The sequence below is a fragment of the Xenopus laevis genome, chromosome 9_10L (genome assembly GCF_017654675.1).
Source record: "Xenopus laevis strain J_2021 chromosome 9_10L, Xenopus_laevis_v10.1, whole genome shotgun sequence".
Classification (NCBI taxonomy): Eukaryota; Metazoa; Chordata; class Amphibia; order Anura; family Pipidae; genus Xenopus; species Xenopus laevis.
In genome coordinates this window covers 29,205,161-29,232,208 of record NC_054387.1, presented here as the reverse complement: position 1 = coordinate 29,232,208, position 27,048 = coordinate 29,205,161, and the positions used below count along the sequence as shown (strand labels likewise).

Sequence of the window (27,048 nt, the reverse complement as noted above, 5' to 3'; positions counted from 1 at the left end):
AGCCAATAGTAGAGCTGCTTGGTCCTAGGACGTCACCCCGCCTTCATTTCCACTGACCGTACCGGAAGCGGAAGAGGAGCTGGTTATCGGCGTTCTGTGTGTTAGCTGTTGTTCGGGTTCGCAATGGGAAGAGGAAGCGGCACGTTCGAGAGGCTTCTGGGTTAGCAGGGGTTTGGGGCTGGGGAGTGTTATTTAGGAGCGAGAGACCGAGCGGAGGTGTTGGCACTGTTTCAATTGCATAGGATAAATGAAATAACGCCCCCTCACTTCCATAACCCGCTGCATCATGTCTGCTTTTTATTGAAAACAAATATTTCTAAAATAATACGTGTGGCGGTATAGTTGCGTATTTTGTACGTAAAATATACTGACTAGACCCTAATAGTGGCCGCGGATGTCGTGGAAAGCAGGGCCGGTGAGACATTGCATGGAATCCATTCGTTTCCTGTATCCGCCCTTGTGCTGTATAGTGATAGTGTAGCTATCTGTAGCTGTATAGTGATACTGAGTATGTTATCTTAAAACATTGCCTAAACCTTACAGAGCGCATGAATAACCAATAGGTTTCGCAGTTTAGAAACACAAAAGCCATGAATAACCTGTAAATTATTATTATAAATGGCACTTGGTGGTCATCAATTATAAGCAGAGCTTAGTGATGTCATTTCTGTCACAAGACTCACTGACACTTGTTTATAATGAATAAAGTACCCCTTGTTGGCAAAATATGAGGGTATTGGAAGTAACCTAGGAGCTCCATGACCTGCATAAAAGCCCTTTGCCTAGTGTTTTTATTTGGTCATGGAGCTCCTCGGAGACTTATTATACAGTGAATAAAGTACCCCCTCTTGTAAATTATAAGGATATTATAAGTTACTGAGTAATTTCATGACGGTCGAGTGTTTTTATACAGGTCATGGAACTCCGAGGTAACTTATAATATCCTCATATTTTGCAACTGGGAGTACTTTATTATAATACACAAGTTTCAGTGAGCCATGTGACAGAAATGACATCAGAACTCACCATTTATAACTGATGACATCAGAATTCACCGTTTATAAGGATATAATTTAGAAGATATTCTTTTGTGTATTATATCCTTATATTTTACAATAAGGGGTACTTTATTCACTATATATATATATATCTCTATATCAGCAAATATGGGCCACACACCCTGATAATGGATAATACCTGGGTGCTCATGCATATAAAATTCATAGCAGGTAAGAGGTGATGTCACTCACAGGATTTGCTGAAAAAACAACTTGGAGATAAAAATAAAAAAAAGTTTATTAAAATATATAAATATAATCAGGGATGCACCGAATCCAGGGTTCGGGATTCGGCCTTTTTCAGCAGGATTTGGATTCGGCGAATCCCTCTGCCCGGCCAATCCGAATCTTAATTTGCATATGCAAATTAGGGGTGGGGAGGGAAATCACTAGACTTTTTGTCACAAAACAAGGAAATAAAATTTATAAAATAGTGGATTCGGTGCATCCCTAATATATATATATATACACACGCACGCACACACGAGGTCCTCTGCACTCAACCCATTATCAATATATTAAGGACATTTAAACATTTTGTGCCTTAAAGGAAAACTATCCCCACTGAACAGCGTAGGTCTCTATAAAAAGATATTGCACAAAACCATTCATGTGTAAAACCCTGCTTCATGTAAATAAACAGTTTTCATAATAATCTTTTTTAGTAGGACTTGCCATTTGGTAATCCTAAATAGAAAATTGCCATTTAAAAAAAAAAATAAGGGCTGCCCCCCTGAGATCGGAGGATTCATGCTGCACACAAACCAACCATACATGTTAGGTCATATGAGCAAATTAAAAGACAGAGTTCTGCCTTTTGCTTCCACACTTCTACCTGTTAGAGTTGTATTATTTCTGGTCAGGTCTCTGAGACAGCACAGATACCATCATGAAATAGTGGATTCAAGGCAAGAGATGTAAAAGGTCAATATTTACTTAAATATATATACCTGTTTGGTAAGATTCTTTAATATGTCCCTTAATATGATATAAATCTGTTGCTTAAATATTCATTTTGGGGTAAAGTATTCCTTTAAGCTACTAAAATGCCTTACCCTTTAAACAAAACAGGGATTTTTTGTCCATATATTGCAATATATTTAAGATGGCCAACTACTTGATATATAGATATATATATAGATAGATAGATAGATAGATACATATATTTGATGCTGCTTGTCAAGAAACTGAGTTTTAAACTAAGGTAATGAAAAACACTTTTTGGGCTTCTCCACAACAAATTAGTGCTAAACATTAGAAAAGCCACTGTTTAGTGGATTTATTGATGAATTGTTGTTTAATCTGTACATTGAATGGTTTTATATGGAATTATTGGTCTTTTATATCTGCTATGTGGAAGGAGTGCTAAATTGTGGCAGGTTGTAGAATGCCTTCACACATCGGAATTGCTGAAGGAGCCATGTTGGTATTTAAATATAATGGTAAATATGCAGTGAAACAAGTTTATTATACATGATCCAAAATAGTAAAGGCTATGTCATACGTGGAGTTTTCTCAGTTTGCAGAACTCTAATTCAGCCTTGTACTGTGAATTCAGTAACTTATCCGAATGGACCCTCCACACCAGAATCCGTTGCTCCTGCTGCAGCTCAAAACATGTTTTTATTATTTGTTGACATTACATCTTGGTGAAAATCTACATTTACTTTGGTTTTATAGTGTTTGCTAAGTTTGGGTTGGTATTCAAAGGACAGAGGCCACTGCAAGCTATTTTTGTGGAGGCAGGGAAGTGTGTTGTATTTTACTGCTTGGTACAGAAATTTGTTTCCCTCACCAGTGATGGTGGCTAATAGAACCTGGATGGTTGTAATCATAGTATTTATTTATTTTTGCAATAACCCCCCTCCACTTGTGAAGGAGACTATGTTGGGAAATACATATTCGCATAATTAGCGAATGCCCAGGCTCGCTCATTATGTGCATGTATACGAGAGTTTTAGAAGCCTTGTTGGCCAAACCTTCATCACTCATACTTATAGGAACAATAATAATAAAAAAAAAAAAAATTAAAGTCTTAAAGTAATGAAAATATAATGTACTGTTGCCCTGCACTGGTAAAACTGATCTGTTTGCTTCAAAAACACTACTATAGTTTATATAGACAAGTTGCTGTGTAGCAATGGCTGAAATTGAAAAAAGACTATATGGCACAGGTGAAATAGTGGACAACAGATAACACCTTTATGTTCTACAGAGCTTATCTGCTGTATAACCTGAGCCTTTTCTCCTTTGAATGGCTGCCACCATTGCTACACAGCAGCTTATTTATATAAACAATAGTAGTGTTTCTGAAGTAAACACAGCAGTTTTACCAGTGCAGGGCAACACTGCATTATATTTTTATTACTTTAAAACTTTCATTTTTTGACGTTACTGTTCCTTTAATGAGGTTGGGCCCTAGCTAGTGTCATAGTGCACTTGTTATGCTCATATGCATGGTGTAGGTATTTATTGATGCTCTCTGACGTGGTATCAGGATGTGTTGACCACAGCTATGTCACGCATGTGCCCTAGAACGCTCATTACGTGCATGACATTGGTTTGTTTGAAACACTCCCTGATCCTACTTCACATTTGATTTTTTAAATTTGGCCCTTTTCCAATACCAGCTGTAATTTTATGCACATAGTAAAAAATATGTTTTTGATACGTTATTTTAAAATATTCTTTTTTTTTTTTCTTTCTGCACAGATAAAGCCACCAGCCAACTCTTGCTAGAGACAGACTGGGAGTCAATCCTTCAAATATGTGACATGATCCGTCAAGGAGACACCCAGTAAGGAAGATCCATTACTTTCATGTGCCTGATGTGATACACACAGTATTGCCTTAATACCAAAAATTACAGACTTTAACGGTTACAGAAGGAATTATACAAACCACTTTTCTTATTAGGCCAAGATATTGGACCTGGGGGAGGGCTTCCCAAAGAGTAAAACTCATAAACAAATTTATGAAAATTCATTCTTTTTTGCCTCTTAACAGTTTAGTTATATATTTGTAATCTGTATTGTTAAGGGGAAAAAATGCAAAAAACTGAAAGGGAAGGATGTAAAATCAGAATTTACTTGATATGTAAACCAAGAAAACGATGCTTAAAATGTAAAGGAGATTTTTATGAACAATAAAATAGTTATAACAAAATGCGGGAAAACCAACTAAAAATCTGCGAAATGCTCCCACTAAAATGCATTCCAACATGAAGCGACTGCAAAAAACATGAAAAATGAGGGAAGTAAAATTGGGGATTAATTGCATCACATTTATTTATTAAGCTCCCACATTTCCTGCAGCATGTACATAAGGGTACATTGTTTATTAACCGACTGATACATTTGGTAATGAGGGGGCATACTCCTAGTCATCCTCTGAGCTCTATTGCAGTTTACATTTCATTACCCTGCAGGTGAGAATCCATGACAAAAATGACCACTGTTGATAGTGTTGATCTAGACTGTTCTAAAATTTGAATTTGTCATATGAGGATCAGTATCAGATAAACTGATATAACTGTCCAGCTTAAAGGGGAAGTAGAGTTTGTATGCTAAATAATCATGAACTTACCGCACCAGAAGCCTAATAAAACAAATGATTTATGCTTTCAAAGTTGGCCACAGGGGGTCACCATCTTGTAACTTTGTTAAACATCTTTGCAAGACCAAGACTGTCCACGTGCCTTAGTGTGGTCTGGGCTGCTTAGGGATCGTCATAAATTATCAAAACAGCACAAGTCAAATAATATCTGCCAGAAGCCGAAACAGCAAGACTGATTAATAATCAGAATAGGCAGACTGCACTGGGTGTTCTGTTGTCGTTTAATCTAATGTGGATTTTAGAGTTTTTGGATTGTTTAATGCAAACTTTCTTCAACTCTGCAGGACCAGTGGCTGCAGCAAATGAATCCTCCAAATAGAATCCCAGTTTACCTGTTTAAATCTGGCTCCATGTTCTTTGTCCCTGCAGCTGGGTTTGGAAACAGTAATGGGGATGTAAAGGCAAAAATATAATCCAATACAAATCTGTTAAGTAAAAAGTAAAGGCAAAAATAAAATCCAATACAAATCTCTACACAGTCGCTGACTGCTCTACAAGGACACAAACAAAGCTGCTTGAGTTCTGCATGGCTGGGAAGTAAGGCGGAGGCTCCCCCTGCTGTTCATAAGTATGATTATTTCCTTGCAGGGCAGTTAGGGACCGTCTGACAATTTAAATGAAGCAAGAATTTCAATGCATACAGTCAGGTTACTTATTAAAACACATTTTTTAATTAAAGTATATTGGAGATATATTCCAAATCCTATTTTATCACATTATTTAAGCAAAATAAACTTTAATTACACAAAATAAATTATTTGAATCTTGTTTCCTTCAGTCTGGGAATTCATAATTATAGCAAGCAGACAGGAGCCATTTTTGTGGACACTGTTATTAAGGCAAGCCTTGCATCATCTCAAAATCTTGTTTGTGTAGCATAATGGGTGGTTACACAATTAAATGGTAAAGAGAGAGAGAGGGGGGGGAATGTGCGTAGTGCAGTTACATCTAGTTAGTGCTGAATGGAAAGTGATTGCCTGCCTCTCTGCCTAATGCCTAGCCCTAAAGGATGGACAGACAATATTTGCTTGACAGTTGAGATTTTTAAATGAGTTTACAACTAAGAATGCGTTAATTAAAAAAAAAATTGGATTTCATGTTTCATTTGAAATGCACTTTTTATTATACAGCTTTTATGTCTAGGTGATAAGTCCACTTTAAGGTATTCGCCTGGTTTGGTTGAGTTTTAAAATGTAATGCTTAACCTATTTTTATGTCTTTTTTTTTTTTTTTATTCCAATTAAATGAACTGATTATTATATCAGATATAAATTGCTGTTTTAATAGTCAAAAGGTATAAAATGTTATGATTATTTTTCACTTTTTTGTTGTAGAGCTAAATACGCTGTGGCAGCAATCAAGAAAAAAATAAATGACAAGAATCCACACGTGGCTATTTTTGCATTAGAGGTGAGGTCTCTAAATTAATGGTGTGCACAAGGCCACTTTAAAGAGGACATATACCATACTTGCTTACTCTTGCTTAAACCATTCCTTTTGAAATAGAATTGAATATGTGTTGTTGTATCTACCTTTTGGGTCCACTTTCATTGCAATCAATTCATTTATGTCGCTCCTCCCTTTCTCTTAATTTCTTGTACTCCTATCAATACAGCCTGCCAGAGGAGCCGCCGGCACTCTTTTATTTCTCACTCTTTTTTTCCAGCATGCCACAGCCACTGAGAAGGAGTGGGCATTCAGACTTGAGAGGCACTGTTTTCTGATGTAATTTTCACACCACGTCAATCGTGCCACGGTCTTTCAGGGCTGCTGCGCTCATCCTCCTCCAGCTACCCCTGTGAGCGAGCAAGCACCTCCAGCACAGACACTGTGCGCTTGCAGAATGCTGCAAGGGAGTGAGCCCCCCGATTCTGTTGTCACATTGAGAGATTCATTGCTAAAGAGCCCTTCACAGAAAAACACTAAATATAGCTAGGCAGTTCTGAGGAGCATTGTTCTAGCATAAAATGTCTTCAGACTTTCTCTGTAGAAAGCAAGCACACTAGCACACAAGACTGTTGTTGCAGGTAACCCCAGGCAATAATTTTAATGTGGAAAATGCAACGTTTCGGGGCACGCCCCTTTCTCAAGCATCATTAAAATGATTGCATGGGGTTACCTGCAACAACAGTCTTGTTTGCCAGTGTGCTTGCTTTTTACAGATTAATGGAGGCTGCAGTTGCCTCTATCACTGAGCACCAAGCTATTTGCTAATTAATTATTCAGCACGGGTGTGCGAGAGCTCTTCCTCTTTCAGTTCAGACTTTCTTTGCCTGCTTTTAAATATTTACAAGAAAGACACTATTTGTAGGCAGTAAGTATGGAAGTTATTAGCATGAATATTGCTCTTGTGGCATCCCTACAAATAGACTGTATTGGTGATAATGGGTTGAGCTCTTAGACTGTTTCAGTGCTTATGGCACAGGGATCCGTATATACCACAGCACTATGATACCTCTCCATAATCCAGCTCCAAGATACACAGACCAATCTTGGCATTTGGGGCCCACTCTTGCAACCCCATAGTTCCTCTCATCGGCAGTATGAAATTTTATTCAATTATAAATGTGTTGCCGTATGTGTATGTGCCCATAGTTATGTCTGTTATTTGGGAATATCCCATCTCCATTTTTTTTTTTTTTTTTGCTGCTGCTTTTCAATTATTTACTTTTCTATTCTGAGATGCGAAGTACTATTCTGGGGCCAGCAGTGCCTGGCAACCAGATAAAATTCATTTTGAAGCTAGATTTCCATTATTTGCTATAAATCCGTTTGCTGTCTTCCTGTCATTCAGTCCTTTACCTGGTTGTTAGGGTAAGTGGCACCCTAGCAACCACATATGTTTAAATTACAAGCAGCACACAGCTGACTGACAGCCAATATATAAATGGGATCTACTCAGCCCTAAATCCCAGCTGTATTTTAATCCCCAGGTTTCACTGAGTTTTTGAGGTTGTCATCATTATAGATGCAATATTCTGTATGCAGAAATGTATTTGTGAATGTAAGAACTAACATTGCAACACCTAGCATTTTCTATCTAGCGCTCAAATCCAAAAAGAAAAATCAGGCAACAGCATAGGACAGGTTTGTGCAGACTGGGAACAGACACACAGGCAGGGAGATGGGAGGGGTTTTCCATGCTACAGCAGAGTTAAACCTGTCAGTCAGTGCTGTGACCATTTCCTGTTAGAGAATGAACAGACACTCCCACCTCTCATTTCATCTTATTTTATGATAAAATGACACTTTTAGCAGGTAAAATGCATTAAAAAAAAAACTTGTTTCTGCATGAATACATAGTTTGAGGAAAGATTAATCATATAACCGAATGAAGGTTATGTAAAATGTATCCTTTAAAAAAAAAATGAGGTGAAGGGAATATATGAAATCTATTCATAATTGTTCCAGGATTTAGGATTAGGATTTTAAGACTCACTTTCCATTTAAACTAATTTAACGAGACAAACTTCAATGTACATTTTTACAGTTCAATTACAACTTTTGTTCCTGCACATAATTTTAAATTTGTCATTTTCCATCCCCCAGTAAGATTACATTAGTAAGTTGATCCATAACAATGTGAGTTTACAGTGCCATGATTTTCTTTCACCTTCTGTTGTGCAGGTTTTGGAATCTATTGTGAAGAATTGTGGACAAACTGTGCATGATGAGGTGGCAAACAAGCAAAGTATGGAAGAACTTAAGGAATTGCAAAAGGTATGAACAGTCTGTTTGCAACCAGGTTTAACTCACAAAGGGAAATACAATCTAATTTGCTGTGCTTTTGTTTCCTTAGTGTTAAAGTGGTTTTAAGGCTTAGGGTTAAGGTGGGCCCAATATAAAGTTAATTCAGTATGAGTTTTGGGGGGCAATGTCTATTGTTATTGTATGTGCTTAGATACCCCTGGAAACCCAACTAATTCAGTTAGATTGTAAGTAAACCTATTTTTTGCATGATGTATTGTTGCAACCATGTCAAATAGAAAGCCGCTCCAAACTCACCCCCGTGTGTATGTCTCCTCCACTTGCTCCACTCCAAAACCAGGTGCTCAGCCCCCAGCGCATTAGCTGTGATAAATGTGAATAAAGGGAGATAGGCGGCACTCTGGGTAAGATAAAAGAGAATTTATTCCCACAATGAGAGGATCCACATGGCCTTACGCATTTCAGGAATGAGATCCCTTAGTCATAGGCTTACAGGTCAAACAGTGTCATTTCCTTAAATCAACAACGTAACTGGGCAATGTGTAAACCACAATTAAAATACATACAAATCAATATGATATGTTGCTTAAATCAGAAACTGAATAGCAGATAAAATTAATTAATTTTATTATTCTATTATTAAAAAGTCCAAAGACAAGATAACCTGTTAAAAAACACGCACGCACGTACGTACGTACGTGTGTGAACACATAAACTCACATTGTGTGAGTAGCTATATACATATACAAATATGTGTGCATCGGGAAAGGAGGTGCCTTTATTCTACGTATTAGAGCTACTTCATCATATGGGGGAGTAGAAGGTGTATAAGTAAATCAATAAATGAGTTTTAATGATTAAATTCAGTTAAAGGGGTGAAATAGGAAAAGCAGAAGAAACAAATTAATATAAATATGTGAGATCATATCATGTGTTTAAACCTTTGAGTACCCTTGTATCTAAATTGAAGATCCAAAAGTACCCTTGTATCTAAATTGAAGATCCAAAAGGCCTCTCTCAGGTTCAAGTGTCGGAGGGTATCACCTCCTCTGAGAGGGATCTTTACCTGTTCTATAACCTTCACTCTCAGATCCAAAATGCCCCTGGAAGAACTTTACTAGCAGGAGACATCTGCTTTTCCTATTTCGCCCCTTTAACTGAATTTAATTTAATCTAACTCAATTGATTTACTTATACACCTTCTAGTAGATACAGGCCTCCTTTGACTTGAGTCCAGCCTTTTTCTCTAGGGATGAATAAGATTAGCTTTTAGCATTGATGCCTACTGGAGGGTATGTCTGGTGTTGCCTTTTGTGGAAACACCTTTATTTCAGTTTTTTCCCTTTTAAAGGGGTGGTTCACCTTCAAACAATTGGTTGAGGGGGTCGCCGACCCTGTAAACTGTTCAAAATGGATACATTTAGTAGATACAATTCTTATCTTTGTCCCTGCTGAGCAGAATCCCTTAGTTTCATTACAGGCAGCTGTTAGAATTGATACAATAGTTGCTAATACTCCAGAGATGCTGCTGAGAAATGGATCAACTAAATGTTGCAAAATTGTAAGAGTCTGTACCTGAATTACTTGAGTTGCCAGATTCAAACACCAGAGACACGAACATTGAACTTTAAACTTAAAATTTGGAAAAACCGTAAAAAATAAACAATGGCAAGTAATTGAAAAAAGTCTTTATTTCTGGGGAACAATCTGAAAACAACTGAACTGAAAAAAGTGTTTGGAAGGTGAACCACCCCTTTAACTGTTTTACCTTTGAGCAGGGGTTAATATAACACACAGGTTAGCCTGTGATACCTAAAAGGATTTCTATGTATAACCTTTGGTGATATTATACCTTGGATACATCTTCTTATGTTAATTTGCTGTGACTGATAACAGCTGTTTTAATACATTGAAACATCATTTTTTTCAATAGCAAATTCCTTTCAGTAAAGGAACAGATTACATTATTGTCTATTTCATTACATCATCTGAAATCCTGTTCTCTTCACTGCATTTCAGACTTCTGCTGTTGTCTCATTTAATACAAGCCCTTGCTAGTCTAAGTTCCAGGGCACTATGACAGCTTTTATTCTCTCTGCAGAGGCAAGTGGAGCCAAATGTTCGCAATAAAATACTGTACCTGATTCAAGCCTGGGCCCACGCCTTCCGCAATGAGCCTAAGTACAAAGTTGTGCAGGATACTTACCAGATCATGAAGGTAGAGGGTAAGTGCACCTTACAAAACAATGTGGGCTGTCATGAACAATCACATACTTGCTTGGTGTGAAATGTCCATATTTTGCATCTTTTGGAGTGGGCACCTTCAGAATATAATCCATTTGTTTCTTTTTTTTTTTTTGGTTCAGGTAAGTTTATTAGAACAAACATTACACAGGTATTTAGCAGTTTTACAGCAGTAGATGTGCATATATGCATAACAGTCAGACGTACAAAACAGTCTAAACACAAGTTTGAATTACAGAAAAAAGGTCAAACAGACAGTTATACATCCTCCAAAATCCATAATTGCCAAATCTTAAGATACTGTTTGGAAGTACCATTCCTTCTAGCTATGAGATCTTCTACCTTTTGCAAGTCTTGGACCGCTTTTTCCCATGCCTGGTATGTAGGGGGGAGAGATGCCCTCCAATGAAGCGCTATGAGCTTTCGGGCCAGGAAAAGTAACTTGTTAACCATTTTACGGGCTGGGGATGCCAGTGGGGTAGGTGGGTCCATACACAATAAGTACCATTTAGGGTCAAGTGGGAGCTCAAACCCTAGTAGTTTCGTTATCCGAGCCTGAATGGCCACCCAGAAGGAATGCAGTTTGCAACAAGACCAAAACGTGTGCATGAAAGTACCCTCTTCCCTCTCACACCGCAAACATGTATTCGGGAGCATCGGATTAAGCCTGTGAAGTAGGGTTCTAGTATAATAGGCCCTATGTACAAAATATAACTGTTGAATTCTAAACTTGTATACGGGGGAAATAACCAGCGGGGACTGGAGAACTAGTTGCCATTGGTCATCAGTCAGTGGGGCCACATCCTGTTCCCACCTGTCCCTGGCCTTCAGAGAGGTTTTTTGATAAATACTGTGCTGTAGTGCCTTATAAAAGAGAGATATTTTGCGCCCGGGTTGTGTTTGTGTAAACACCTCTGATACAGGTGTGCAAGGCAGTTGATAATTAGTAGACCTAAGAGCCTTCCGTACAGCCCCAATGATTTTATGATAGGTAAGCCATTGAGAGGAGGGGACGGCATACCTTTCCCTAAGGGTAGAAAACGAGACCCCTTCGCAGTCATCCCAAATTTGGCCCAGGGTAAATATTCCAGCATCTAACCATGCTTTGGGGACACTCAACTTATCCAAAGGCGTTAGTTTCCATTTGTTTCTTGATATCACTTCATAGTTCATAGGGAAAATTATTTGTCCCAGAGCTACATCAGTAAGAAGCGTAGTCCGCATTTATGAGCAGTTCACCTTGAAAATATGTGCTAGTTATTTGTGAAATTTTCTACATTAATTCTGCTCATCCTATTTATATAAATGAGTTATGTTCATTGTTCACCTTTGAGTAACTTTACTGATTCATAACCTTTCATAGGAGTAGATTTAAGGCCAAAGCAGCAGTATCATGTATCCGATAAAGTTCATAAAAGCTTAAAATGCAAGTGCCATTATAACTGAATGTACAATAATCATTACTGAATATTATGCACTATAAACTATTCCATACAATAATGTTATGCTGTAGTTATTCTGAACTGTTGCAGTGATGGACACACACTGAATGAGTTAGGTTAAGATTTTTAGTATCTTTTTGTATTGATAGTTTGAGGTGTCTCCCCTTCCACAACAGAAGGCCAAATGAACATAAATTATATGAGCTAAGATATTTTTTCGTTGCAGGTCATAATTTCCCAGAATTTAAAGAGAGTGATGCCATGTTTGCAGCAGAGAGGGTAAGAGTGGAAAAGTACTTTGAAAAAAATAAATAACCCATCATAGCATACATCATTTGAAAAATTAAAACTGTGACTCTTTCATAATCTGTAGGCTCCTGATTGGGTGGATGCGGAAGAATGTCATCGCTGCCGTGTTCAGTTTGGGGTGGTTACACGTAAGGTGAGTGGTATATAATCAGGTCAAATGGAAAGGCATTTTATTTTAGCCTTTCTGCATGTTCATTTCAATATTCTTTAAACCTTTCACCTCCACAATATGCTACAATTTCTTCTCTCTAAGACTAAGATTACACTGTTTGTATAAGAGCTCTGTATAAAAATAACATTGCAACTGCACAACATCTATGGACATTAATCAATTGTTCTGATATGTGGCATGTGAAAATCACTCCCTAGGGAGCACGTGAAATCAAATATAGTTGAAGCACAGCAATATGCAAAGCATAAACCATATGGTAACACAGAAAGTGTGTTTTAGTTATTGATATCATCTATGTGCAATGGCACATGATTGCCTTCTAAATATTTTGTCATTGGAGGGCTTATTACACTTTAATTCATAGGTTCTTATCTTCTCAATTTGTGGATTTGTGTGCTTTCTCTTATTTTCACACAATTAATCACGGTGTCTTTCTGTGTGTAGCACCACTGCAGGGCATGTGGGCAGATCTTTTGTGGAAAGTGCTCATCCAAGTACTCCACCATCCCCAAGTTTGGAATTGAAAAAGAAGTGCGCGTGTGTGAACCCTGTTATGAACAGCTAAATAAGTAAGTGCCAGAAAAATGTTGGATGCTGGGAAGAATGAAAAATATTTAATATTTTAGTTTATGCAGGAAAACTATGTGTGGGTTTCTTTCAAGAAAACGTAATCTTTCTAAATATCATGTATCTTATGTTATCCTACTTCTGTTATTGGATACATGACTGTAAATACCTACAGAATTAAAACAATTGCCTATTTTTTATAACACTCAAACACCTAATCACTATAGTATTTATGGAGGTCTGTGACATGTAGAGATTAAAAACACATACTGTATTTTCAAAGCTGTGTTCCAGAAATAAGTATACTTAGACTGCAGTGCACAATATTTTTGGAAGTACCTAAACCAATGAATTTAAAATGCATTTAATGTAGGGCTATAACTCTGACATAAGTGGACACAGTACATATCTAACGAATCATGAATGAGTAATTGTCTTTCTTCTTCAAACTATCCAACTGCAAAACTTTGCTAAATTTAGCGGTTATAACATTTCTAAATCAATTATGTCCTACTGCAGCAAAAGGGCATATAGAATTGTTCACACATTGTATTTCAGATTTAATAATATATATGGGGTACTTTATGGAGACCCTCCTTTGCATGTCTGCATGACATTCAAGGTATGAAGGGGATTCATACGTGCCTTTACATGTTTCACATTAGTACAAGTTCTGCGGAATGCAGTTATTGTTCCTGTTTTGGCCACTTTGCACCTTGCACCCTGCCTTGCACATAGTACGTTTTAACCCCTCCCATTTAGCCCATGTCTATCTTTTCACAGGCCTGCTCAGCAGATTAAAATACACAAACTAATGGCTCAAACTATAGAAAAGGAAAATTAAAGGGGTTGTTCATCTTTAAATGAATTTAAGCATGATGTAGAGTAATATTCTGTGACTATTTGCAAATGGTTTTCATTTACGCATGTGAGTTGCACTTTGCTTTATAAAAAGTTGCACCACAAAGTATATTTTTCACACATCTTTATAGATTTGAGTGGATTTTACCCATTACTCTATTTTATTGCAGAAAGGGTGAAGGTAAATCTGCCTCCGGTCCAGAACTGCCACCTGAGTACTTGACCAGTCCACTTTCCCAGCAGGCACAGGTAGGTGACACCCGCTTTGTAATATGGGCTTAAACCCTTTTCTTTCATTAGGTGACAGCATGTAACTGCTATGGTGGGATTCTATATGGGTGCTGCACATTGATTAACAATGTATTTGTTAAAAGTTATCTTTCATTTCAGGGGGACACAGGCACTAAATAACCAATTTTTCACAGCCTTCCCAGCACTCTGCCCTGTACTGTCCATGGTAGATTCCCTTTGGGAGGCTGGGACAGTTTTTTTCAAGGGAGGTGGACACATCTTCTTTTCAGTATATATGTAATTTCTTTATCTTACTTTTCTTTTGCAAGTTCCTTTGAAGCAGGAACAGTTCTGCCTTCAGTTCAGGGAGAGCATGGAGAGGAGTTACAGCGTAGTTCCCCTATGTTTCTTTCCCCCCCCCTTCATTCTACACCACATATTTCCTTGCCACTTTCTCCCACATAACTCCATCCATAGAAAGGGCTTCTGCAGGTATCCTCTAACAACTTCAGAAAATTATATAGGTATCAGAAACGCAAATCTTTATTTGTCCCCAGACAGCCTGTTTTCCTCAACTTTAACTGAGAAGTGGCTGCACCACATTCTGTAGTGTACTGATTTCCTGATAGCTGCTTTTAGGTTAGTTTTCTTGCTTGAGCTCATTCAACTACACTCACCCACCCTTCTGTGTCAATGCCTCTTGGGTCCCTTCTTTTTTTTACTAAGATGGGAAATCCGGCCAGACAGGTTGCACTCTTAACAAGTAGGGCCAGGTTTCCAGTGATTCCTCCATATACCTCCAGTACGGATAGTCTTATTGTGACTCATTTACTAGTACTTTCTGGAAGCCTTTCAGGGACAGAAGAAGAATTCCAATGTCTTTCCTCCCCATGATTAGCGGTTTTCCATTATAAAAGATAAGGTGGCTTGTCTGAAGTGCAGACAATTTTTTTGCCTCTTTTCCTTCTTTGGGGGGTATAGAGGTGTAGTCCCTTGCTCCTTTGTGGACTCCCCAATCTCCAGACTGGCTAAGACCACCACTTTTCCAGACTCTATCAATCTCAGCTTGGGTCAGCCGTGCTTCGATTACACTTTTTGCAGGTTTTGTAATCTGTTCAATGACCACCAGAACATCGGTCCCTTCTTTCACAGTTCAATGCTTTCTCTTTCTTTATTTTTGTTTTAATCATGTTGATTTTAATGTTTTATGTCAGAATAAACAAAAATCAAAGCTCAACACTTTCTTAAACACTGGTCTGCAGCTAGGGTTGCCACTTTTTCTTATGTCTTTTACCGGCTGGTGGGCTGTGATGTCAAAAGGGGCGGGACAGTGATGTCAAAAGGGGCGGGCACATCGCAGAGAACCATAGACTTGAGGGGGCTGGACAAAAGGGGCGGACCGTGACGTCAAAATGGCGGGCCACATCGCTGTGAACCTTTGACTGAGGAGAAAAGGTAAGTTACAGGGGATTAGGGGCAGGCCGAGAGCTCTTTTTGAAGGGTATTACAAATTTACCGGCAGCTACATTGCTGGTAAATTTGTAATACCGGCCGGGTGGCAACCCTATCTGCAGACTTAGCCTCTAAGACAGGCCTGGGCTCTATCCAACAAGCTTCTCTGCTGAGCTAGATATCAGTAAAGCATCCAGAGAAAGAGCGCCTTCCTTCCGCAGAACAAACTGAAAAACCTCGCTCCTAATTACCACTTACCTGATTTTCGCTCCTTTTAATCTAAGCAGTGCAAGTAGCCACTAGTCTGTATTGCATGGTATTGGGAAAAATTATGGCAAAATTTTGGAGGGCAGATCAGGGTCATGGTCACGTGTGTAAGGGGCATTTTCTTCATTGGGCCCTATATTAGTTGTTGGCAAGCCCACATCCCAGTTGGGTGCAATTGGGGGACCTGTATATAGTATATGGGGTCCCACAATTATTGATTGTGGCCGTGGTGTAGGCTCTGGAGCAAAGTCAGGATGCACCCCCTGGGAAGGCTGTCAACAGTTTTTTACGTGTACTATCCTCCCAGAAGCTGGGGATAACACTTCAGTGTCTATATCCCCCCCCTTTCAATTAAGAATGTATTTTTTTTTTTTATCCTAAACAGATTACTACCTTCAGTTTCTGATTGTTTTTCTCAATATATTTTTTATTTTTTGTCAATAATAGGTTACATAGTCGTATATTATATGCATACAGTTATTTTGACCATCATACAGTTAACATATCCATAAGTATGTAACATTATTTTGTGTAAATGTCAAAGTTCGCTGATATTTGCCGTTACAGTGATTCAGGAAACCTGTTCCCCTTGTGACCAAATATAATAATATGACATGTAAAACAAGAAACGAAACATAACGTTCAAAAGAAGAGTTAACAATAATAAAAAAAAACTAAAACTAAAAAAGCTTGAAAGTGGCTGAATTTCCATTTTTACTCTCTCTAGTTTATCCCTTTGTAAAAGATCCTAATCTATCTTCCAGTCCCTCTATATCTATAGTCTATCCAGGGTTGCCACACTTTTATGAATGAGCGGTATTTATCCACCGTGATCTTAGTCAATGTTTCATTCACAAATATCCAGTCAATTTTAGGTGTCACCAAATTATAGTTTATGGACTGGGACTTCCAGGATTTTGCTAACTCTAGTCCAGCTGCTAAAAATATATGATTAACTTTTTTTATACTTTTGTAACATTCTGTGGTGGTGCTCCCATTAATGCTTCATAGGGATTTTTCTGTAAATTCACATTTAGTACTGCAAAAATCAGATTATATACACGAATCCAATATCTAGATGCTCGTGACCACCATAAGTGGGTCATAGTTGCTGGTTCGGTACATCCTCTAAAACAATTATTGTTAAGATCTGGGTACATGAGTGCTAGTCCATTAGGGATAAGGTATCAACGGAAAAGCACTCTATAACCTGATTCGAGCTCTATTGTGTTAGAAGAACATCTTCTCAAGTTGTCCCATAGTTTACCCCATTCTATCTCTGCTAAGGTTTTCTCCAATTCTTTCTCCCATGTTTGGATATAACATATGTCTAGTAGTGATGTAGGAGAATTAAAGGAGAAGGAAAGGAACAAAACAATACCTTCCTCCTTGTGTTGTACTCCCCCAGACCTCCTGAAACACTAGGCTAAAAACGCACATATATCATTCAAATCTCCTAAAATCCATGTTCTTGTTCGCATCGTTTATATATTCAGATAGCCGCCATGTTAGTTATGTAGCGACGGCTTCCTTTACGTCTTTCTTGTTATTGCGCATGCACCTAAAAAACCAGTTGACCCCAGAGCATGTCAGCAGTGAGCAGTGCAGCTCATTTGCATGAGCGTCATCATCATTGGGAGTAGTGCGCCCAGAGTACATGCGCACCACAAGAAACTTCTGCCTAACGCGCATCAAGGCTGCCTCTGGCAGCAGAGCGGAATATGCCTGTGAAAAAAGTGACGTCACCCAAGTCACACGCTGCCGTATTGGGAGAGCGTCACTGCTTAAACATCAGATCATGGACAAATGATTGCGAACTCTCTAAGTTCTATGTGCCAAGGACTTTACTTAAAAGGCTATTTATTTTTTGACTTTCCTTCTCCTTTAAGATACCTATACAATAATGTGATAGCTCTCAATGGTGAGATCCCATCTACACACCATTTTTCAAAAAAGGTCAGAAGCGTAATATGTGGGACCCATTGGTACCAACAGTGTGACACAAAATGTAAATTGATATGCTCGAAAGTGTTCTGTTTCTGTAAGGTTATGGGCTTCTCGCAGGTAATCTAAGGTGGCTGGCCCTCTTACAGTAAGTAGATTTCCTTCTCATGTGAGATTATGGTTGCTCTACCATTGAAATGGGTGACTGGAGCCCTGGGATAAATTTTGGGTTATGAAAAAAGTTTGTGTGACAGTGTCCCAGATTCTTAAAGTATGTTGTAAGGTGGCGCTAGCGATAAATGATTCATCGTTGGCCTAAGTCCAGAGTAAGGATTCTGCGGTGTATGGAGTTTCAAACCAGTTTTCTAAAGATGTCCATAATGAAGCATTTGCTTGAGCATGCATATTGGGAAGATGAGTTAGTTGAGCAGCTAAATAATATCTCCAGAGATTTGGGAATCCCAATCCTCGTTCTAATGCTCACCTGGGAGGTTCTGTTTTTCCAAATAAACTTTAACATATGAGATTCCAGTTTCCGTAATTCTTTGGGCATGATGGGGATAGGCAATACTCTAAACAGGTATAAAATCTTTGGAAGCAAGACCATTCTTACGCTGTTATTCGCCCTATCCATGATATATGATATTTTCCCCAATCCTCCAGATGCTTATAAACAGGGGTAATTAGCTTGATATTGTCAGTCAAATGATCTGGTCAGGTTAATGCCCAAAACTGTTATATATTTGGTATTCCATTGAAATTTGAAATTAAGGGTCAGGAGCTTAGTCAAATCTTGGTTTATGCTTCCGTTTTGGCATGGTTAATTGCGAGGCCCAAGATATCACTAAATTTATTTAGGATATCGTATAAATTAAGTGATGAGTATAGTCTTTCGAACCTATAATATCTGGGTTATTTCTAATGGTGATTGCCAGTGGTTTTAGTGCCAAGTCAAAAGGTAAAGGGGGCACCCTTGGCATGTCCCCCTTTCAATGTTGAATGATTTGGAGGAGTATGGCCCAATTTGAATTTTCGCTGTTGGCTTATCATAGAGGGCATGTATCCTTTTCAAGAAGATATTCCTGACGCCCCATTTTTGTAGGGTATAATAAAGATACACCCATGTTAAGAAATCTAATGCCTTCTTCATATCTACTTTCAAGAGCATAGAAGGAGTAGAAGTTCTACAAGCCCATGCTACTAATAGGATCAGTCTCCTTATAGCATCCATTGATTGCTGTCCCTTAAAGGGATACAAAAATTTTACTTATTTTTACCTCTATCATAACATTGTCTTTGCATGCTATTTATCATTTTGCCATAAAAACATTGGCCCAGTGCTTTTTCATTACCTATCTGATCCTCCATTGAAATCTCTGACAGGTTGAGAAGGGACAGTCATGACCTATAGGTAACTTTCATGTATACTATTAAGAAGAGATTTTTCTAGTGTCAGTATCTCTTTAACAAACCCCACTTGATCTCTATGCATCAAGCATGGAAGGGTTCTACTTAGGCGGGTGGCTAATACTTTGGCCAAAATCTTTATATCCAGATTTAAAATCAAAATCGGGCGATAGTTTTTACAATCCGTCAGATTAGTATCTGATTTAGGGATAGGGGATAATTGTAGCCATAAGAGTTTGAGGTGGAAACCTGTCTTCCTTAAGTAGTTGGTTAAACATTGTAGTCAGATGGGGTATAAGAATATGGGAGAGCTTCTTATAGTATAATGCTGGAAATCCGTCAGGCCCTGGTGTTTTGGGTAGCTTGAGAATTTCAATAAAATCCTCAACTTCCTCTTCAACAATCTCAGCATTCAACGATTGGTATTGAGAGGAGGTCAAGGATGGTAAATTTATCTCCTTGAAAAAGGCATCTAGTTTATGAGTGGGGGGTGGTGGTGTGGACTGATAGTTTCTTATAAAAAATATGGAATTCCCGTAGGATGTTTTGTTGTGTGCTTGTGGTAAACCCATTTGAAATTTTAATTTTAGTGATTGGGGTAAAATCTAATCTATTTAGGAGTTTCCTAGCAAAGAGGTGACTAGGTTTATTAGTGTGGTAATATAATCTCTGCTGGGTCCACTTCCAAGCCTTCTCAGTCTTGTGTGTAAGGGCTAGATGTAGCTTAGTACGGGTTTGATTAATCTGGGTGCGTAAGTCAATGTTAGGGTTGTCAGCTTCTTGGGATAGTAAACCGTTTAGCTGTAAGGTAAGAATGGAAATTTGTAGGTTTTTGGCTTTTTTCCCCGCTGTGAACCCCATTGAATCAAAAGACCTCTCATAACAGCCTTATGGGCATCCCATAAATTCGTAGATGAAGAGATTTAAGTAACATTTTCCTGAAAATAATTTAAAAAAAAAAGGATTCTACTGGGGTATATAGTTCTGGGACTTTCAAAAAAGATTCATTCATTTGCAATTTTGTCAGAGTTTTAGGTAGGTTTAGAAGTGTGACCTTATATAGTATAGGGGAATGGTCTGACCAAGATATATTTAAAATTCTGGAGGATTGGGGGCATTGTCATTAATCCATGAGTGATCCAAATATGGTTGATCCTTGTATACTATTTGTAGGGTGGAGAATAATGTGTGAGGAAGTCTGATTAAGAAAAACTCCAATATATTGTCACTACCTTCCCATCATTTGGTGGTTTTAAATCTTGCCTGACCTTAATAAAAATGTATTTACTATTCTCAGACACCACCTAAGAGAGATGAGACTGCCCTGCAAGAAGAGGAGGAACTACAGCTAGCCATTGCACTGTCACAGTCTGAAGCTGAAGAGAAAGAGCGGATGGTAAGTGTCAACATGCTTGTCCAGGAAATGTCATCACATTTTCTAACACAATTTACTACATCTATTTTTAGAGACAAAAGACAACATACAGCATGTACCCAAAAGCAGATCCCACACCAGTGACCTCTTCTGCTCCTCCAGTCACAACACTTTACTCTGCCGCTGTGGTAAGTACCTTTTATGGCTAAACAGGTATGGGATCCTGTTATTCGGAAACCAGTTATCCAGAAATTCTGAATTAAGGAAAGGCCATCTCCCATAGACTCCATTTTATCCAAGTAGTCCAAATTTTTCAAAATTATTTATTTTTTCTCTGTAATCCTAGAACATTACCTTGTTTGATCCCAACTAATATATAATGAATCCTTATTGGAAGCAGAGCCGACCTATTGGGTTTATTTAAAGATTTCATGATTTCTGGTAGACTTTAAGTATGAGGATCCAAATTACGGAATGATCCATTATCCAGAAAACCCCAGGTCCAAAGCATTTTGTATAACAGAGCTTAGAGCGTTGTTTTTCAAGTAGGAGTATGATTGCATCTAAAAAGTGCTATTGGTTGGTATGCCATGATTCATGTTTCTGTGGTGTGTTTCTGATAGCATTTTCTTTTTCTCTTTCTTCACAGAATTCATCTGCTCCCCTTGCTGAAGAAATTGATCCAGAGGTAACAAAAGAACAAAGCTGATTATTGTTTTTTTCAGAATTTAAATTATTTTCTTTCTCTGACTTTTTTTGTACTATTTTCCCCATGTAGTTGGCTCGTTACCTGAATCGAAATTACTGGGAGAAGAAGCAGGAAGAGGTCAGGAAAAGCCCTACCCCCTCTGCCCCTGTCCCAATCAGTGAGCCTGCTGTTCAGACAGGTGATATTCCAGTGACTGTCATGGAGGTAAGTGTAAAGTTTATTGGGTGGCTATTTGTTCAATTCTGCTTAATATTACAGAAATGGGGGGGGTCCACGGTCTGTTCAGAGAAAACCATAGGGTCTGGAACTAGCTTGAATTAATTGAGGTAGAAAAAGAGGAATGCTTTGCGACAGATGTTGGTAGGGGCAGAATGGGATCACAATGGAACGCACATTGAAGGCACAAGGTCCTAAGCATGAAATTGCTAGTTTCTATTATGGGAAATGGGGTTGTAGTTGAAACCAATAGGAAATGTCTGCTACAAAGTATTTCTTAGGGAGGGGTCTCCTTTTCAGACTGTTTGTATGTCAGTAACCTAAGGAATGTAAGTTTTTGCTCCACCTTTTTTTATTTAAAAACAATTTCTGTCCTGCTGCAGCATAAGGGCATATATAATTGTTCACACAGTGTGTTTCTACCTAAGGTTAATATTGTTGATCTATGCAAAAATTAGACTTCAGATGTAATGAAATATAAGGGGTACTTTACGGAGACCCTCATTTTCATGTCTGAATAGCATTCATGGTATGAGGGGGTACATATGTGCCTTCACCTACCCCTACAAGTTCTGCTGAATGCAGGCAGTTCTGTATTCAGAAGGTTCATGGCAGGTCTTTGTCCTCTGTTTTGTACAAACTGCAAAAATATGTGGTATTGTGCCTATTTTCTCCACTTTGCACCTTGCACCCTGCCTTCCACATAGTTTTACCCCAAATCGTTTCCTAGTCACCCTTGGTAGCTGTCATCCCTCTAGACAGATTGACAAGGACCTTACAATAATGCATTAAAAGTCTCAAACCCTCCCATCATTTGCCAATGTCTACTTTTTCTCAGGCCTGCTCAGCAGATTAAAATACACAGATGAATGGCTGACTATAGAAAATTGTTATTCACCTTGGAACAACTTTTATTGTAATGTACAGAGTGAAATTCTGAGACAATTTGCAACTGATTTTTATTTTTTATTTAAGGTTTTTATTCAGCAGCTCTCCAATTTGTAATTTCAGCAATCTGGTTGCCAGGGTTCAAAGGTTTAGGAATTCCTGGCCCAGAGTGATGAGATTAACCCATTGGTGAATGCTACCATCGCGTGTGACCAGAAAAAGTGACAGACCATGGAATATATACAAACATAATTTTTCAGATTATCTGACCATTACAGGACTGTTCCTGGTTAACTGATGATTCCAATTATGTAATATTTTATGAATAACTTGGTCTTTCTGTTTTTAGCATCAGCTTTCTTGAATTTGACTAATGAAATGAATGAATTTGCTTTAAGTCTCCTGGTTTTGTTCATGTTGAAGCATTAAGCCATTTCCTGTTGGTCTAACTTCTGTTTCTTCAGCAGCAGTACCAGAATGGGGAGTCAGAGGAGAATCACGAGCAGTTCCTGAAAGCTTTGCAGAATGCAGTCACCACATTTTTGAACCGTATGAAAAGCAACCACATGCGTGGAAGGAGCATCACTAATGATTCTGCTGTATTATCCCTCTTCCAGTCCATTAACAACATGCACCCCCAGTTGCTAGAGATGCTCAATCAGTTGGACGAAAGGCGATGTATGTGTTTACAGTGTGGAGATTTAGGAGTGGGTGGAAAAGAGGCTTTACATTCCTTTTATTTACTACCAGCAGAGCAAAATTATGTTCACTGGGTTTCAAACAGATCAATAGCATTTAAAGTTCTGGTGCTGGTTTTTACAGGAATGCTGCTAATGAATGAATGAAGAAGTGCCTTCTTAAAAAAACATTATTTAATCATGTTTCTTCCCTTTTAACCTATTTCCTTTTCCCTCAGTGTACTACGAGGGCCTGCAAGACAAACTTGCACAGATTCGGGATGCACGAGGAGCACTGAATGCTCTTCGTGATGAGCACAGGGAAAAGCTAAGGCGTGCAGCTGAGGAGGCTGAGAGGCAACGGCAAATCCAGTTGGCACAAAAACTGGAGATTATGAGACAAAAAAAGCAGGTGATGTAGGGAAACTGCTGAGTGCACAGGGTGGGAAATATGGCATGTAACTGAGTAATGCAATTAGGGATTGATTTGCTTAGGTGCATGCTGCGCTGGTGTGGAGTGAGGGTAGTTGTTGTTGAAATCTTCCATCTTAAGACACTCCTGTATTTTGGTTAGCAGAGGAGTGGGATGTGTTCATTAGTATGAATGTTGGGATTGCCATTATAATGTCAGCCTGGTTCTGTCCCTAGGAATACCTTGAGATGCAACGCCAGCTGGCAATCCAACGATTGCAGGAGCAGGAAAAGGAGAGGCAGTTGCGACTAGAGCAGCAGAAACAGACCATTCAGATGAGAGCACAAATGCCTGCCTTCTCCCTCCCATATGCACAGGTGTGTCCCTTTCATCTTTTTTTCAAGGACTTCACATAATCACTGCCAAATACTAACTGAAATTATGATGTTATACCCTTCAGCTACAGTCACTACCTGCAACAGGGGGCGTTATGTACCCGCCCTCTGGACCCCCTGCCTACCCAGGTTCATTTAGCCCATCTGGCTCTGTGGAGGGTTCCCCAATGCATGGTGTGTATATGAATCAATCAGGACAGCCAACCACAGCTCCATACCCTGCCATGCAGGTTCAGGGCACGGGTAAGATGTCTAGGTGTTTCTCTGGATGCTGAAAGTTCTGTTTAAATAAAAGGTATAATAAAAAGCGTTATTTTCCCTTGCAGATCCTAACATGGTGAATGCGTATATGTACCCAGGAGGATCTGCTCCCTCAGCTCAGCAGGGTCAGGCTGTACCAACTGCCAACCCAGCATACACATCTTATCAACCAACACCTGCTCAAGCCTACCAGGTGATCAGATGGGGATGATTCAGAATATGCCCCATGCAATAGGTTTAATTGTAAGGTATTGTGTTTAGTGAGGAGCCAGATTTTTTTTTCGGGACCACATCAAAACAAATTCCCCACATAAAAGAAGGGTCTATACAAGTTTAGTGTACTGTACTATTAAAAAGACCAGTAACAGCATTTTTAGGGTTTCATTGCAATATGTGACACACTTAACCTGTGTCTTAATGACACACATATGTTCTGCAGTGTTGACTGGATATATGAAGCAGGCGGTATTTTGGGTATACAGATAATGTGATTATGCTGCAGACAGAAATTTTTAATCTGATAGGGACATGTTTTCAGCAGTGGGCCAAGCGTCATTATATTGAGATTATAAGTGTTTTATTTTCCCCCATAGAATGTGGCATCTCAGAGCCTTCCCTCGATATCCCAGACTGCTTCTGCAGGTGGAATGGGTTACATGGGTGCACAGTCTGTCCCCATGACTTACCAGCCATATAATATGCAGGTACATTGCTCTTTTGTGTAGGTTCAAAGTAGTATAAAAACACTTGTCATTCAGCCAGATGCTTAATTCAACTATATTGGGCCGTGGAGTACATGCATGTGGTTTTTTTGACATTTTTATAGGCAGCTGGCATTGACACATAAACAATGTTTAATGTAAGGGTCTTCTCAAAGAAGACAGTCTTCAGCTGTATCCAGTTTTACATTATAGTGAATTAAATTAACTCTGCTTATTCAATGTGGGAGCAAATATGGGGTGAGTATGGTAGGAGAATGCAAAAGTCCACAATATTTTCCAATGCTTAGGAGCAGATTTATTATTAGATTTTATTATTATTATAAACCTGTCAATTTGTCAGAATCTGCGTCCTCCTTTGAAAATCGCAAGCAGGAAGAAAGGATGTGGACATTTATTCTTCACACTGGTGGAATTTATTCCAGTGTAAAATATAAAGTAGTAGAAAGATACCTGATAATACTAAGTTAGCCCCTTAGTTATCATCACTTATAATTTGCTATGGAGTAATGTGTAATTTGGCCACACTAAAGTATTACACTAACTAAGGATGGCTATTCGCCCCCGTAAATAAAATCGTTTTACTTTAAGGTGTGATTAACATTGGTGGCAATTTTCTAAACACTTTATTGGAGACTTTATAAGCAACCCAAATTGAATGAGCTGTTCTTGTGTGGGAGGTTTTCTTTAAGGAGTGTGATTTGTACAGTATATTGTCTTACTTTTTGCATTTGCAACATATTTATAATCTTTAAAAGGACTTGGATACAGAAATAGATATGAGGATGAAAACCACTAAGGATCAGAATCTTTGGAGAGATTAATTCACATTAAGAATATATATGTGTGCATGTGCCAGTGTTACTTTTAAAAAGTTTTCTTGCCAATATTTCCCTAGAATTTTATGTCCACTCTGCCTGGTCAGGACCCATCTCTTAGCAGTCTACCTTCTCAACAGCAACCATTCATAGGTGGGCAGCAACCCATGTACCAGCAGGTTAGTATGTTCTACACATACTGCCCTATGTGTGTAAATGTTTAAATAGTAGCTAAATAACTTGCACTCTCTTTTAGATGCCAGTTGCAGGTGGACAGCAACAGCCTGCACAGCAGCCAGCAGCACATGGACAACAGGGAACAGGAAGAAGTGAAGCACAACTTATATCATTTGACTAATGGATAACTCTTCTCAATTACCTTAAATATGTTAATCCAACTCTTTCTCTCTCTTTCTCTGCTAGCACTTTCTGGCCCCAGCGTGTGAAGCATGTACCTTTAGCTAAACTGCTGCAGAAAAAAAAACACTACGTTAATGTAAATTTCCTATTTTAGCTGAAGTTGATCTCTGTCCAAATGCTTCTTTTCTTTTGACTTATGCCCAGATCTAATGCTGCTTTATGCATTGACCAAAATATAGCTCATGAGATGTACATGTATATGTACATGTATATGAAATCATTTGTGCTATATGGGGTATATTTATAGATTGAGCTAGCCTGGACAATTACAGATAGATAATTTGCCAAAGCATTTGGGAAATGCCATCCAAATATTCTTCTCCACCCTGTCTTGCCCTATAGATGCCTGAGCTGAAAATATAAAAAATGGCATCATAATTAAACAATAATTGTGTTGAGGCTATAAAAAAAATCCATAACTGCTGGCCTACATGATAAATATACCCATGATTACAGAAGGCACGACTGAAAATATTATCCAAACACAGATTAATTATAATGGGTATCCACTTTGTGCTCCACTAAACATTTGACGCATAGTGGCAGTTGTTCCTTTTGGAATAGTAAGGGCCTAAACTGCAGTGGTTTCAGTGTTTGACTCTGATATGACTGCTGTTAGTTTTAGCCTTGTTACTCATGCTTAGGTTGGTAGCATATAAGGGTCTCGTATCTCTGTAGTACCCCTGGATTCCAATGCCACCACTACTGTTCCATTGTGAAGCTGCTTTTCGTGCTTGTTATATATATATCAGATTCACTGCACTATGTTCACCTGTGTGTGTATGAGTGGCTCCCAGGCTTCTCTCTCTTATTTTCACCTCTTGGATTTAGTGACTTCTTAAAGATTAATATCACTATAATAAATATGTATCAGACTGGAA

The 27,048-nt window shown here is 38.6% G+C and overlaps 1 protein-coding gene across 2 annotated transcripts; it reads left to right on the top strand.

The window, feature by feature from the left end:
* Positions 1-2: 2 nt before the first annotated feature.
* On the top strand, positions 3-27,048 carry hgs.L (hepatocyte growth factor-regulated tyrosine kinase substrate L homeolog). Of its 2 annotated transcripts, none has more exons than XM_018234194.2 (21): positions 3-160; positions 3,771-3,855; positions 6,008-6,083; positions 8,301-8,393; positions 10,483-10,606; positions 12,294-12,346; positions 12,441-12,509; positions 12,993-13,117; positions 14,147-14,225; positions 20,575-20,673; positions 20,745-20,840; positions 21,302-21,340; positions 21,431-21,565; positions 22,933-23,143; positions 23,382-23,554; positions 23,791-23,931; positions 24,015-24,192; positions 24,276-24,403; positions 24,804-24,914; positions 25,828-25,926; positions 26,004-27,048. In XM_018234194.2, the coding sequence occupies exons 1-21, from the start codon at positions 124-126 to the stop codon at positions 26,103-26,105; spliced, it is 2,253 nt and encodes a 750-aa protein (XP_018089683.1). In that variant the 5' UTR covers positions 3-123; the 3' UTR covers positions 26,106-27,048.

Coding starts and splice junctions, on each gene's coding strand:
- hgs.L (XM_018234194.2), top strand. CDS start 124: ATGGGAAGAGGAAGCGGCACGTTCGAGAGGCTTCTGG. Junction 23,555..23,790: donor TTATGAGACAAAAAAAGCAG/GTGATGTAGGGA, acceptor TTCTGTCCCTAG/GAATACCTTGAGATGCAACG. Junction 25,927..26,003: donor AGCAACCCATGTACCAGCAG/GTTAGTATGTTC, acceptor ACTCTCTTTTAG/ATGCCAGTTGCAGGTGGACA.